The 15,993-nt window shown below is 35.0% G+C and overlaps 1 protein-coding gene and 1 pseudogene across 2 annotated transcripts; both read left to right on the top strand.

Moving 5' to 3' along the window:
- Positions 1–3,130: 3,130 nt before the first annotated feature.
- Positions 3,131–6,177, top strand: LOC100787895 (pentatricopeptide repeat-containing protein At3g49170, chloroplastic-like; annotated as a pseudogene).
- An 836-nt stretch (positions 6,178–7,013) lies between these two features.
- Positions 7,014–15,993, top strand: LOC100801679 (la-related protein 6B). Of its 2 annotated transcripts, none has more exons than XM_003521796.5 (10): positions 7,014–7,824; positions 11,068–11,149; positions 11,411–11,505; positions 11,637–11,708; positions 12,093–12,172; positions 12,297–12,396; positions 13,077–13,124; positions 13,230–13,298; positions 14,622–14,768; positions 15,494–15,993. In XM_003521796.5, exons 1-10 carry the CDS (start codon positions 7,330–7,332, stop codon positions 15,731–15,733), a joined length of 1,428 nt encoding a protein of 475 aa, XP_003521844.1. In that variant the 5' UTR covers positions 7,014–7,329; the 3' UTR covers positions 15,734–15,993. The 2 variants fall into 2 exon arrangements, with proteins under 2 accessions (XP_003521844.1, XP_014629552.1); XM_014774066.3 differs by having other exon boundaries at positions 7,114–7,824; positions 15,491–15,993.

Genomic DNA, 15,993 nt, shown 5'->3' with positions numbered 1-15,993 from the left:
GGGAGTGACGAAAATGAAAGCGGGATTGTTCAATTTATAAATAACAATAAAATATTTTGATAAGTTATTTTAAAAAGCTTATTGAAATAAGTTTAAAACCATTTATGAATAAATAAATTATAATAATTTTCAAAAACTCTCTTAAACACTTAACAAAAAGTGTTTATGAAAATAATTTACTATAAAATATCATATAACACAAAACACTACATCTCTAGTATTTATACTAGAGTTAAACAATTATTACAACTAACATTAATAACTATCAACTTACCCTACGGTAATTGAATGAACTAACAAAGTTAATTATCAGTAGTTAAAAAACAGAAAATGAGTAATTCTAATCTTTTACTTTAATAGGTGGTAAAGGGATATCCAACAATTTAAGAGTTTCATATTTTATTTTGAATTCTAGTTAACAAGACACATATTTTTTTTACAAAGGTAAAAGAATATCAATGTGAACAATAAAATAAAAGTGTGGAAAATTATAGACTACAAAAACAAACCATTTTTTGTTATCCTCGAGCATTGGAGCCGGTTCGATTGATATCATGAATAAAACCTACATTCAAGTATTATAATGATTTAATATTTGAAAATTGATACTTCAAGGAAAACTCTTTTTCAAATATCTTTTTAGGAATTAAACCATTGTCTTGCACAAAGCAACACCAAACACTTCAACTGCAACCATCTGAATTGGTTCTCTAGAGTGCTACAACAGCTAATAATAGGTAAAGGCTCATACAAAAGTCAAAACCAAAAGCAGAAACATAGGCCACTGTGGAAATTTTAGGAAGACAAAAGGCGTTCAAAATGAATGAGTAGTGTATCTCATTTTCAATCTTCATCTAATCCTATATATCACCTCACGAATAATAGTTACCTTATATTAAATGCTTCCTCAAGCTGTCCTTAAATTGAATTAGCAGAAAAATTTCCCCCAACTTTCATCATTGCATTTATTTCATCCTCTGACCAATCATCCAATGTCACACAAAACCTGAGAGTGAAAAACAATGCTGTCAAACAAATTACTTATTAGGAGCATTGAGTTTAGGAATGAGTTGTAAATAGACCAGGTAAAAACTATACAAATGCATAACGAATTACAAGAGCTATGGTATGCATCATCAGTATACCTTGCAGGTCTGAACACTTTTTTTAAGATGAAGCCTCTAAGCATCTACTTACACTTTTTAATGACATAAAAAAGTGAAACCTGGAGGCTTGAGAAGTCTTTTCCTAAAATAAGTTGAGTAGTGAAGCGAACAATCATTCTAAATCCAAATTCCAAAGTCCTAATTTGTACTCATTCAAGGTACCTTTTTGAATTTTCAATTGAGTTGGTGCTAGTTTGATATCAGAACCATGATCAAGCAAGTTTATGTTAGAGAGAAGGAGAATGTTCCTGCAGAATTAGGCACATTCAGGGTGCAGGGTTTCGATTATAAATTGTACAGCAGTAGTTGCCTACAAACAGGAATTGCTCTACATGGTTTAAAGGGGCTTTTGTGATTGAGAAAACAGTGTAAGAAGTGGATTCAGACCTCTTGAGAGTCTAAATATCTGAAATCTATTGCTTCCTAGGGGCCTCTCCTTGGGGAGCATGTTTCTGCTCGAGAAGCTTTTGTTAGGCAATCTCACTTATCAGGTCTTCTAAAGCCTTTTTTCGCACATACAAATCTTACATTAATCATGCACTTATCAACAAAACTTTTATTTGCAAATAATTGTCGAACATCAAAATCGATCTGTCCATCGTAGGTTGTCCAAAATCTTTCAGCTTCTTCTACTATATTGAACTCCATACTGATTTGGGCGTCTTTTCTATCACAATAGACCTACACAAAATAAATGAATAAACATATTGGAAAACTAGTAACGATTTATTGGCAAAACATACTAAGTAAATTAGTTTTGAAGAGATGAAGAATTCATAAGCCAATCTTGTGGGTCCAATTATTTGGAAAGCAAATACGACAAAGGTCTCTTTAATGTACTTGGAATGAGAAGGCAAAAAAATTAGACAACAAAATTGAAATCCGCGACAAAATTAATAAGCAAATTAAACAATGGATAAATAAAAATCTGAATTTGATTGATTTTTTTTCTTCTAAGCATTGAAATAAGGAGGTAGAGAAGTTAACCTATGATTCAATTTCTTATGGTTCCAATTTGAATGAATGTAGAAGAATTGCTTGTGACTAAGAACAAAAAATTCAATTTCTTACTTTTTTAAGAACAAAAACAGAGACAAGGAAGTGTTCGTGTAGCATAGGAAAGAGAATGTCGTGTGCCACGTAGGTTGTAGTCGTGAACGCTGTCTTCAAGAACGTCGATATAAATGTGTGCAAGTTTCTTGTTTTTAATTTTAATTTTAATTTAGTGTTTTTTTTTTTGCAAAATATCTACTTGAAAATTTTAATAACATAAAATGATCTAAAAGTTGTTAATAAAATAAAGGACTGAAATCTCTGCACTTTACCCTCTTAAGTACAACTTACACTTTTAGAGGTCCTACAATACTAAGATATTTGAAAAATGTCTTAAATTACTCCTTTCATTTCATATGCATGTTTAAATAATTTATTTGATTTCTATATAAAATATTAGAATTAATGTGTTATGTGCATGTGATTTTAGAAACTAATAAATAAATATGAATTAAATTATGGTTGAGTTGAATTAGAGTAATTTTTAGAGATAACTACTATAAAAAGATTAATACTTATTCACTAAAAAGGCTTCTTCATGCTAAAAAAAATTGTTCTTTTTAAAAGAAAAATTAAGATACATCAGAAACTCAATAAAAATCTTACTATGAATAAAGATATATTTTACTCTCTGATAACTAAACTAATAAATAAATAAATAATAACTAAATTATGAATGAGTTAATCTAATGTAACTTTTATAAATAACTATTATTTGATGAAAATAGTTACTATAAAGGAATGAACTAATATCATCCACGACAAAGATCTTCTTCCTACTAAAAAAATTATTTCTCTTAAAAAAATCAAAATATATCAAAAACTTAATATAAATCTTACTGTAAACTAATTGTGTGAAAATTATAAATTTAAAAATCCTATTGATTTATAATTGCTAATCTCAGTCACCCTTACTATGTGGATTTGGATTAAGGGCGGCCACACAGGATGGATAGGGATGTTGGTTTCCATGACTGAGGTCGAAGAGAAGCAAATATTGATTGATTGATTCCTTCGTGGTGCAAAGCAAACTTTAAAGAGACCGTGGGAAATGGTGAGCTTAAGCCTGTGTCTTCCGTCGTCAATTTATCTTCAGGCTAAGGATTTGAAGTTTGAGAGTGTCCGCAAAGCCATCTCCAGGCTTGACCTAACAACGACATCTCCGCTCATAAAGTCTTCCCTTCTCCTCAAAGCCTGCATCAGGTCTGGTAACTTGGAGCTGGGCAAACTCCTTCACCACAAGTTGATTGACTCCGGACTCCCCCTCGACTCCGTTCTTCTCAACTCCCTCATTACCTCTACTCCAAATGCGGGGATTGGGAGAACGCACTTTCAATATTCCGCAACATGGGCCATCATAAGAGAGACTTGGTCTCCTGGTCTGCTATCATCTCCTGTTTCGCCAATAATTCCATGGAGTCCCGAGCCCTTCTCACCTTTCTCCACATGCTCCAATGCTCAAGGAATATCATTTATCCCAATGAATATTGCTTTACGGCCTCACTTAAATCTTGTTCTAATCTTCTATTCTTTTCTACTGGCCTTGCAATCTTTGCCTTTCTCTTAAAGACCGGATACTTTGATTCTCATGTCTGTGTTGGCTGTGCTTTAATCGATATGTTTACCAAGGGCGACCGAGATATCCAATCAGCACGCATAGTGTTTGACAAAATGCTGCACAAAAATCTTGTTACTTGGACTTTGATGATTACCAGATATGTGCAACTGGGCCTGCTGGGTGATGCTGTTGATTTATTCTGCCGTATGATAGTAAGTGAGTATACACCTGATGTGTTTACTCTGACAAGTCTCTTATCGGCCTGCGTTGAGATGGAATTCTTCTCACTTGGGAAGCAATTACATTCTTGCGTTATCAGGTCTAGATTGGCTTCAGATGTATTTGTCGGTTGTACTCTGGTGGACATGTATGCAAAATCTGCAGCAGTAGAAAACTCTAGGAAAATATTTAATACCATGCTGCGCCATAATGTTATGTCTTGGACTGCTCTCATCTCTGGATATGTGCAAAGCAGACAAGAACAGGAAGCCATCAAATTGTTTTGTAACATGCTTCATGGTCATGTTGCACCAAATAGCTTCACATTCTCCAGCGTCCTCAAGGCTTGTGCAAGTCTTCCTGATTTTGGCATCGGCAAACAACTTCATGGCCAGACAATTAAGCTAGGACTTTCCACTATTAATTGTGTGGGGAATTCTCTTATTAACATGTATGCAAGGTCTGGAACAATGGAATGTGCTCGAAAAGCTTTCAACATCTTATTTGAGAAGAATTTGATTTCGTACAATACAGCTGTTGATGCAAATGCAAAAGCCTTGGATTCTGATGAATCCTTTAACCATGAAGTTGAACACACTGGTGTTGGAGCTAGTTCTTATACATATGCATGCCTCTTAAGTGGCGCTGCTTGTATAGGCACAATTGTTAAGGGTGAACAAATCCATGCCCTCATTGTGAAGTCCGGGTTTGGAACCAATCTATGCATTAATAATGCTTTAATCTCTATGTATTCCAAGTGTGGAAACAAAGAAGCTGCTTTGCAGGTCTTTAATGACATGGGGTATCGCAATGTCATAACTTGGACATCTATTATAAGTGGTTTTGCAAAACATGGATTTGCTACAAAAGCCTTAGAATTGTTCTATGAAATGCTTGAAATAGGTGTAAAGCCTAATGAGGTCACTTATATTGCTGTTTTATCAGCCTGCAGTCACGTTGGTTTGATTGATGAGGCATGGAAACACTTCAATTCCATGCATTATAACCATAGTATCAGTCCAAGGATGGAACATTATGCATGTATGGTTGATTTGCTTGGTCGATCTGGATTGCTTTTAGAAGCCATTGAATTTATTAACTCGATGCCTTTTGATGCTGATGCATTGGTGTGGCGTACGTTTCTTGGTTCTTGTCGGGTTCATGGTAACACCAAGCTTGGGGAGCATGCTGCAAAAAAGATTCTTGAGAGGGAACCTCATGATCCAGCTACCTATATATTATTGTCAAACTTGTATGCGTCAGAAGGGAGGTGGGATGATGTGGCAGCCTTAAGAAAAAGCATGAAACAGAAAAAATTAATAAAAGAAACAGGTTATAGCTGGATTGAAGTTGACAATCAGGTGCACAAATTCCATGTAGGGGATACTTCACACCCCCAGGCTCGAAAGATATATGATGAACTTGATGAATTGGCTTTAAAAATAAAGAACTTGGGTTATATCCCAAATACAGATTTTGTTCTTCATGATGTGGAGGATGAACAGAAGGAACAGTATCTGTTCCAACACAGTGAAAAAATTGCAGTGGCATATGCTCTTATTAGTACCCCGAAACCAAAACCTATTAGAGTATTTAAGAATCTTCGGGTTTGTGGGGACTGCCATACGGCAATAAAGTATATATCAATAGTCACTGGAAGAGAGATTGTGGTGAGAGATGCAAACCGATTTCATCATATCAAGGATGGGAAATGCTCTTGCAATGATTATTGGTAAATGATAATCCATATCCATCCAATTGAGTTTAGACATCTTGACCTCCTGTACGGTAATTTTTGAAGGGTTATTTAAATTCCTTGTGCAAGAGTTATTCACTTTTTGGCTGCTCACACTATGCAGAGATTGTGAACACGGAAACTCTTCGAACCACTAGCTAATTGCTAATGGTTGACAAGCATTTGTATATCCATCTGTCTTTTGAATGATGAGGCTCGACGCTAACGTCTACGGTACACCATTTTCTTGTTTACCGTGGAGGTTATTCCACATATTGTGCTACAGTAGCAATGTCAAGCCTTGAGAGATGACAACAGACAAGGCGGGTCCAACCAACTGTTTTTTTACAGGCTGGGTTACATGTAGTAACCCATCAAATTAGCCCACCTAAATTTTCTCTGCATGTGATATGAGTTGATACATTGGGTTAATTCCCTTTATGTTCTCTAAAATTCTTAATATTCATTATGTTCAATTTCTACTTATGCTTATATACCCAAACCCCAAACCATATGTTCTAAAATAAATTATATTATTAAACTTAAGTCTAATTCATCAAATTATAACAAATACCAATAATAAAATAAATAATCAAATTAAACCAAAAATAATCAAATTTAGACAACATCGAGTCAACGAATCAAATAAATTATACATAAATTATAGGTGTAAATTATTTTATAATTAATACCATTTCCAAAATATAAAAACAAATACTTACAAATTAATTATCAAACGACACTTATTTAAAAATATTTAAAATAATAATATTAATTACATTTCAAATAAACAAATAATTTTTTTTGCACATTAATTTTTATAACAGTCATATTAATATATTTATAATTTAAAAAAAATAAAAAAACAATAAATATTTCTTTTAATTTTAAATTAAAAAAAATTATAAATTCGTATAACAAATACAGATTAACCAATACGTATGAGTTATATAACCTATATAACTCATAAATTGACAATCCGTAAGTTATATAATACTTACGGATTTTAATCTGTAAGACTTATATGTAGGAAATAAAATAAAAAAAATGTGATGTACCTCTGTAACACTATCGCCTCGATTGAAGCGACTACAATGTACCTCTCCTCTCAAGAAAATGAAAAAACAAGAAGAAACCAAGACAATGAATGCGTTAAAAACGTTAAACAAAAAGTTAAGGAAGAGTAAACCAGGAAGGGGCATTTTTGGAATATCCATTTATTTCTGGGTGCACAAACCTGTGCATCTAGTAACACCCTAAATCGCGGTGTCCAGGCCGAGGCAGATGGGCCCGAGGCTTTTGGGGCCCGCGTTCACCGTTGTCGATCAAAAGTCATCAATCTATCTGCCTATAAATAATCCACTGTTAGTAAATCCGTAAAATTTGAGAATTGTTCTACGTCGTCAAAGACACCGATTTAGGGGTTAAAAAATATCGATTAACCTCTGATATTTCTCTTAGCTGCAGCCTGCAGTGAGACTAAGAAAATCTCCGAACCCGCTACTTCCTATTTTCTATCCTTTCAAAAGAGAAACTGGAAAAGTTAGCTAAACGTCATAGCTAGATCGTCGAACAAAACGAAAAGAAAAGCGTTGAAAATGGCTCAGGAGTCACTCTCAGAAACCCCTGATATCTCGCCCCCTTCGTCTACTGCACAATCGCTGCCAGATCCATCTCTTTCAAGGAACGTTTCTTTTAGCCGGCTCAACGCACAGGCACCAGAATTTGTGCCCACTCGCGTCTCCCCACGGGGCGATTTTCAGCAACCTAGGCTCGTTGTACCTTCTCCTTCTCCTTCTCCTCCTCCTCCTCCTCCTCCTCCTCCTCCTGCGTCAGGTATGGTACACGTTTACTCACCGCCCCCAACTTCACAGTTCCATGTACCGATTCAAGGCCATGTCGTCCCGGTCCAGAATCACCACCACCATCTTGCCCATCAGCACCACGTTCCGGCTCACTACCGCTCTCATCATCACCCGCATCAGTATTATGTTAGCTCCGATTCTGCCGTGCAGCAGCCTCAAGTTGACCCAGATCATGCTCCTTCCAAAAGCAAGATGTCTGACGAAGCCAGTCAGAAAATTTTGAATCAGGTAAACTTCAGTTGCCTAATGAATATGCCAATTTCACTGCTTCTCTTGTGATTCCAGACTGTCTCATTTTTTTCTTTGTTAACTTCTACGGATTATCTTGGTAGGCAGAAGTGTTCTTGCTTCTGATTGCTGATTGACAATTTGTAATCAATATCAGTCATATATTTTAGTTACCCTACCATATACACGAGTTTCGGATTATAGACTTTGTTCTATTCCCAATCCCATTCCACTTGCCCCACTGATCAAGTTAGGTAACGTTTGGAGGGGGACGGCGTAGTTTTTCATTCCTAATTGGGAGAAGTGGAGAACTATATAATTTCATATCAATAATGAGGGTTTAGAGGGAAAAGGGATGAGAGAGGATGCTTTTTATTTTAAACTAAGAGAAACTGAAAGGTTTCCCTTCCCTTTTCATCCACACAGCCTTCTGTCCTAAACTCACCCTCGGTGTTGTCACTGGAAGATGATTAACTCAGAATTGATTAAGTTGATCTGCAGTTGCACTAGTACCCCAGGTTTATTGGGCCTCGGTTATCTGTGTAGTGCAGGCTTCAAGTAGTGGATTTACACTTTGTCCCTTTTTTTCCTGGGTCATTGTTGACATGATTGTAGCTCCTGTGATGCTGTGATAATTTATTGTTTGTGTTATGATGGTGGTGCACAGAGTAATGCTATAATTGTCTAGAAACTCACATAACTCAAGAATAAGTTTACAAGAAATCAAACATATAGTGAATCAGATCATCAAATGAAAAGTTCTTCCTTCCCAAGGCTTACTCATAATTGTAAAAATATTTTAAAATCATAACTTATTTACAAAGTACAAAAATAATCCATTATAAGTTACACATGAAGAACTGTATATAAATTCAAGCTAGAAGGGGGGATGAGCTCAACCCACCATGTCATTGGTGGGCCAAGGTAGACTAAATCATGAACGCTTTTTTGGTGAAAACAACAATTGAATTCAATCTATCAACTTCAAGAATATTTCCATTCTCAATTTCTTTCAAAACCCTCAAATTGTTATTCTCTTGAATATAAACTCACATAACCCACAGTCCTTAAAATCACATGTTTGTAGTGTAAACCATCATGACTAAGATTTTTCAACAACTTTAAGTCAAATAATAACCATGAAACACAGGGTCATAAGGAAATATAAGTAAATGTTATCAATAAAATCACCAGTAATCTCAAATAATTATTTTTGTCATGGAGATAAAAGTTTGTTGAAAAAAATTCATATTCTTAGAAAATTTTGTTATTGCCCTAAGTAAATCACTCACTCACCACTATGGAAAACAAATCTAATAACTTCCGAGGACCTCAAGAGGAGCAATCGCCAAGGCAAAATGAAGAAGTAAGAAAATCCCCAAGTTGCAAAGGTTCATGTTTTCATGGAGTCCATGATAAAAATATATCATTTAAGCTTCCTATCATCATTTAACAATACCTATAAATTTAAATCCTCATTATTGCACATGAAGCTCCAAAGTTACACCTATCCACCATTTTTGGAATTGTAAAGGAAGAAAGAATCAAGAAGTAGGAACTTATGAAGCACGGGCACACACCGACTGAAGGACATGTCGGGGTGTTCGACACGTTTCCAACACCGACCCGTGACAAACACGTGTCGGCCACATTTTTGCAGTGTTCATTTTTTTGGTTTTGACACAGCTTAGACACACGTCGGACTCAGATATTTTTTTTTAATACTTTTTTTATTTTTTAAAAAAATCAACCTGAAGATCAAATTAACATTAGCAAGTTGTTTTTTTAGATTTTTCTTTTCAATGATGGTTTCTCTTAGTATTTTTTTTTTTTGAGACTCTTTATTAAAGAACTTAGCAAGTTGTTTTCTTAGATTTTTTTTTTTTTTGTAAAGAGATAAAGTTCTTGCATGGTGAAATATGATGACTCTTAGTACCTTTTTTGTGAGGCTTATTATCATATGAAAATTATAAAGCTTAACAACTTGTTTTAATATTAATATATAAATCTTAATTATCAATTTAAATTGTTGTCATGTTTTAAGATTACACACACACACACACATATATACATATGTATGTATGTATGTCCGTGTCATGTCTGGTGTCCCCTCACCTTAAGCCCTTAGTAGCAGTGGGTGCTAAGAATTAGTATGAAATGGAGGAAAATTGGAGGGAGCTGAATAGAGGAGGGAAAAGAATGAGAAGGAGGAGAAATGGAAAGGGTGGGGGTGGGGGAGCATGGTCATTGTGAATAAAAAGAAAGGTGTTACCCCTCTACAAAAATTTAAAAAATCAGCTACCCCTTTCTCTTCAATATGGTGTGGCAGATTTTAGAGTTTTCACGTCATATATACATCTTTAGGACTACTGACAATTTACGTATTTGGTCTCTGAACTATTTCTTTGGATTGACATTTCTTTAAGTTTCCAGGAAAGCAAGAGGAAGGAGAGGGGTATTTCCCTTCAAAATTCTCTTCTAATACAGTGTCCATAATATACTGCTTTTATTTCATAGTTTTGACTTTTGACTTTTGTGGTTCATGACTTGTTCCACCCTCCACAGTGTGGCTTCCCCTGTTTGTAATGTTAGGAATGGGGATCTGGCTCCTATAAAGTGAAAGAGTACATTTTAGACTTTAGAGGATAGAATTCACTTAAACTGTTGATTAAAAATATCAACAGTAGCAATTGTGATAAAAATGAAGTACATATATAAAGTTAGTTACAATCTCAACCATTAAATTTTTAAGCAATGGTTATTGGTGGATTTTATCCTCCAAAGTGTACTTTCCTCATTCTAGAGGAGCAAAATCCTGGCGATGGTAAAGTAAAAGGTAAAATTTGTGAATACACCCTTAGTTGCATTATAATAATCTATAAAATGAACAACTCTGAACGATTAATGTTTTTTCAGGTGTAGCAAAATATTATGCATATTGAAGATGAATTTTAAGGGGAATTTGAGAAGTTGATGCTTTTCAATATTTAATGTTGGGAAATGGAATTTGAGGATGGATAATAATAAAGCAAAGTTTATATTTTTGTGACATATATGATATATCTATTTATTTTTATCATAATGTATTAATAAAGCAAAGTTTATATTTTTGTGACATATATGATATATCTATTTATTTTTATCATAGTGTATTTCTCTAAATTGCACTTTTACCTTTTTTTGCCTGTCATGCATCACAACTTACTAGGATTTTGGTTGGGATTTTTATATAATAATTTGTAGGTGGAGTATTATTTCAGTGATTTAAACTTAGCTACTACCGATCATTTGATGAGGTTCATCAACAAAGATCCAGAAGGTTTTGGTAAGATAATATTTTTTGGTTTCATTCTTTTTTACTGTGTAACTGAATTACTATGGGCCGAAACAGTTCATTCTACGTCCTTCTTGATGTTACTCCTTTTGTCCTCTTTAAGGAACAGGATGATGGGTGTTCAAACATTACCATATTGAAAATTGAACAATGTGATATTTTGATTCTTGTTTCTGTAAGATAGTAGATGGTTTTAATTTGTTATGATCTATAGTTTTGTATTATTTCTAATGCTTTTCTAAAATTATTTAGTGCCTATATCTGTTGTTGCATCTTTCAAGAAGATTAAGGCCCTCATAGCCAGTCACTCCCAACTTGCAACTGTTTTAAGGAACTCGTCAAAGCTCGTAAGTTTGTTAACTTTCTTGCTTCATGAGCTAATGTTACTCTTCAACTTCTATTCTGCTGTTTTTCTGGATATCTTTCAATAATTTTATTCTTGTTGCTTTTAAATATACATCATTGCTGAATTCTACAGGTGGTCAGTGAAGACGGAAAGAAAATCAAACGCCAGTATCCCCTGACTGAGTCTGATATAGAAGAGCTACAAGTAATGCTTACTAAAATGTGTGACTGACTTTAAGTTGTGCAAGACAGTTTACTAAGGTTGCATGATGGATTCTATGATGACCCATGCATATCATGTATTCTTATCGAAATATTTAATTCAAATATGTTGTTGTTGTTGTTAATGATGGTTGGTCTGCTTTATCTTGGTGCAGCATGTGTTCTGGTTCCTTTATAGACTCTATTAAGTCTGCTTTGGAACCAATTCACGGCCAGCCAATCAATTGTATTTAAGTACCTCTGGTACTCTTTGATATATATATAAATATTTATCTTTGCTGATAAAAAAAAAATGATGGTTGGTCTTATTTCTGCTTCTTTCTTCTCTTTCTTTTCTTAAATCTAGCATTTTTTATTTTTCTGGTAGTCTCGCATTGTTGTAGCTGAAAACCTACCTGAGGATCACTGCCATCAGAATCTTATGAAGGTTTTCTCAGCAGTTGGGAGGTACTATTGTGGCTTCCATTGGATGATGCTTGTTATGGATTTTTTTAAAAATATTTTTAAGTTAGTTACATGCGGTAAAACTTTGAATTCTAGTTATCATACATTTTATGTGGGCATGTGGCAGTGTGAAGACTATCCGTACCTGTCCACCTCAAACTTCCAATAGTGGGGCTTCTGCTACTTCAAGATTGGGAAAAGTTGATGGGATGCCTTTATCTAACAAGGTATTCATTCATGCATTCATGAATTGATGTACTATAGGTTCCATCGGAGCTATTATCCTGTTTTGTTTTTTACTTGAATTTTTTAACATGTGGGTTATACTTTATCCAACATACACATGAATTTCATTTCTACTGATGAAATTGACCTTTTAATTTTACCCCATAGGATGGTTTCTAAGTTTTTATTAAAATTGTTTGAGGCCTTCCACAGAACAAAGCTATCTAAATATGCTTATTGGCTTTGGTTTCTAGAGGAAATTTAATTGCTCCCCATATAAGATAGGTGGCTGTGTACCCTGACTCAATATTTTCATCTGGGGGATGTTACTTGTGTGTTCAGTTTTGGTTGCATGAGCTTGGCTGCACATCAATAATTAAATTTAGGCCTGTTTTGCTATTTTGACCTTTGCAATGTAGATACTTGTTTTTATTCATAAAATGTTCTTCAAAATTTCAATGTTTTATAACCTATTTCAACTGGTAATCTTATGAGTTATGATATAAGTTATAAACATGCCCACCCGTTGCATGCTACCATTTTGGGTTGTTGGCAAATTTAATGATGGGCATGAACTTTTACTGGTGAAACATGCTAGTGATAGGATTTTTTCTCTCTTTTCTTGTAGAATATTAATGAAGAGAAGATATTTTAATGAATCTAATACAACTTTTTGTTCCAGTTGCATGCATTTGTTGAATATGGATCTGTTGAGCTGGCTGAGAGAGCTGTAAGTATCAATACTTTGCTGAGTTGGCAGGGTATTATTTAAGGTTACTTTTTAACTAGATGACATATTTGGCTGTATAGTGATGAGATTGAGAACCATTGACAGGTTGCTGAGCTGAATGATGAGGGAAACTGGCGGAGTGGCCTCCGGATTCGCCTGATGCTTAGACGCATGGTATACATTAAAACTTTCTTTCCTCCATTACATGTATGCAAGTGTCCCGAGTAATGTTTTGCTTGTCCAATCAGATGAAGATTTGAAGGGTTTTTTTGGGGCATTTACAATTATTGATGGTATGGCCTTGTCGACAAATACATATTCTGTTTTTTTCAAAACTTGAATGAAACAAGGGAAAAAACCCTCTCTAATCTGGCTGGGTGTTCCCATAAGTCATATATGTTGAGGGGTTTTAGAGTATACCTAATCTGATGGATTTATTTTTCTTTAGGCTAACTGTTGACAGCTGTTATAACAGCTGTAGACAATTGTATCAACTAACTGACAGTTAGTTAGTTGTTTAGTTAGATCTGTTATGTTAGTTAGGCTCTATATAAACAGAGCTTGTAATCATTTCAACACTTGTGTTTAATACTAATATCTTCCTCATTCTTAAACTCTCTCTCTCAATATCAAACTCTATTAAGGGGCATTCGGGAGGTTTTTTTTTTTTAATAACATAAAAGTTAGATAGGTAGTGATTTAGATGTATTATGTTATCAATATTTTATTTTCAGTCTAAACCTGCTCAAGGACGGGGAAAGAAGGGACAGAGGGCCTCTAATAGAATGAGATAAGAATAGAGAGAGGAATGGTCAAATTTCTCATTACCCTGTTTTTGTTTTGCCAGACTTCTCCCAACAGAGCTTGTACTCTGAATTCAAGGACAGAGGGCCTCCAATAGAACGAGATAAGAATAGAGAGAGGAATGGTCTAATTTCTCATTACCCTGTTTTAGCTTTGCCAGACTTCCCCCAACAGTTTGTGGTGCAAACTGATGCTTAGGGTTTTGCAATGGGAGCAGTGCTACTCCAATCAGGCTACCCAGTAGCCTATCTCAGGCACGATCCCTTTTAACAGAATTCTAACAAGAGCCTTCTAGAACTAGCTGAGTCACTCTCTCAATACAATTAACAGATATTCAAATAACTAATGATAAAGCACATAGTCATTCCACATCTTAGGTGTAGTAATAGTATGCTTGGGCCTAAGGTCCACTTCATTGGGCTGCTCCTTGTCACCATGCTGGACCATATCAGTTGTTTAGTTACATCTGTTATGTTAGTTAGGCTCTATATAAACAGAGCTTGTAATCATTCAACACTTTGGTTGAATAATAATATCTTCCTCATTCTCAAACTCTCTCTCTCTCTCTCTCTCAATATCAAACTCTATTAAGGGGCATTCTGGAAGTTTTTAGACCTACTTTTTTTTTTAATAACATAAAGGTTAGATAGGTAGTGATTTAGATGTATTATGTTATCAATATTTTATTTTCAGTCTAAACCTGCTCAAGGACGGGGAAAGAAGGGACTTGATGTTGAAGTTGGCTGTGATGAGGATTATACTTCTGTGCCTGAGCCACAGGCAAGTGAGAAACAATTAGAAGATGCTTCCTTTCCTGATACTTTGCTGCTTGAACATGCGGTAAGTGTTTTTGCTTATTTCCATTGACAGATTGTTCATGATATATAAAGTTTTGTTGCATGACAGCAAATAATTTCAAGAATCATGTATCCATCTCAAGTTAATTGGAATGCTTGAATTCCAACAGTGTCAGGCTTAACAAATCTTGGTCTTTTATCCTTCTATAACATGGTCTTTTTAAGAGTATGACAAAACTTGGGGTACAGTTTGGGGTACAGTACCACATATGCTTTTGGTACTATTCTTCAATTAAAATTTGAATTTTATTTGTAATGCATGCAGTAAAGGTTGACATTAAATCTCAGCATGCATTACCAAGATAAAAGTCCAATTTGATTGGAAAACATCTAAAGTATTTATGGGGTTGTACCTGAGTTTTGTCCAAAAGAGTATGCATGTTTTAGCATCTTATGCTCTTTGTTACCCCCTGCTAACTCCATGTCTTTGTGAGTGCATGCGTGCGTGCTTGGAAATCATTCCCCCATAAGTTTAAGAACCCTTCCAAACATGTTTGAGCCCTTAAAAAGAATAATATGTTTTGGGTCATTTTGGTAATATGCCTTTGATATGCTGATAATAATGGTTTTTTACTGGCATCATTCACAGCATATGTCCATGTCCTCTTCAATTGTCATGTGAAAATTTCTAACTCGTACTTTGCGGACAAAGTAGCACTGGCATTTGCCTGTTCTATGCTTTAGGCCATAATTCTTTTAAATTAGCAGGGAGAAGAGCATGGTTATGACAAAGAGAGTGGGCAAAGGAAAGGTCGTAGCCGGGGCCGGGGTAAGGGACGTGGCCGAGTTCATTGTCATCAGAATAATCGTGTGGGAACACCCCCTTCAAATAATACAATTTTCACTGATCAAGTCATTGCCAAGCAACCCCCTGGGCCCCGAATGCCGGATGGTACAAGAGGATTTTCAATGGGTAGGGGGAAGCCGGTTGCTGTTAATATAGCGTAATTTGTTTGATCAAATGCCGATACAAGTTTGTAGTTGTGCTTGTAGCGAGTATATGTTGGTGCTGTAACAGTGTGATTGTGACAGTACTAGTCTGGCTGGGGCAATTCTAAAACAGTCTTCTGTTTTTTTCTTTTTTGTCTTTTGGAGATGCTGTGGCCTATGGCTAACAGCGGAGAAAGTAGAAAAAAGAAATTTAAGGATTGACCAGAGTGATTAATTGATTCAAATCAATCCGAACAGTTTAGATTTATAGATCAAAA

Source organism: Glycine max, chromosome 3 (genome assembly GCF_000004515.6).
Source record: "Glycine max cultivar Williams 82 chromosome 3, Glycine_max_v4.0, whole genome shotgun sequence".
NCBI lineage: Eukaryota > Viridiplantae > Streptophyta > Magnoliopsida > Fabales > Fabaceae > Glycine > Glycine max.
Note: the sequence above shows the minus strand (reverse complement) of the source record. Positions and strands in the feature narration are given on the sequence as shown.

Bases quoted from the DNA above. Each gene is read 5' to 3' on its own strand.
- LOC100801679 (XM_014774066.3), top strand. From the start codon at position 7,330: ATGGCTCAGGAGTCACTCTCAGAAACCCCTGATATCTCGCCCCCTTCG. The intron at 13,125-13,229 runs GTAAGTATCAAT...AACCATTGACAG, and splicing joins TTGAGCTGGCTGAGAGAGCT to GTTGCTGAGCTGAATGATGA. The intron at 13,299-14,621 runs GTATACATTAAA...TTTTATTTTCAG, and splicing joins GCCTGATGCTTAGACGCATG to TCTAAACCTGCTCAAGGACG.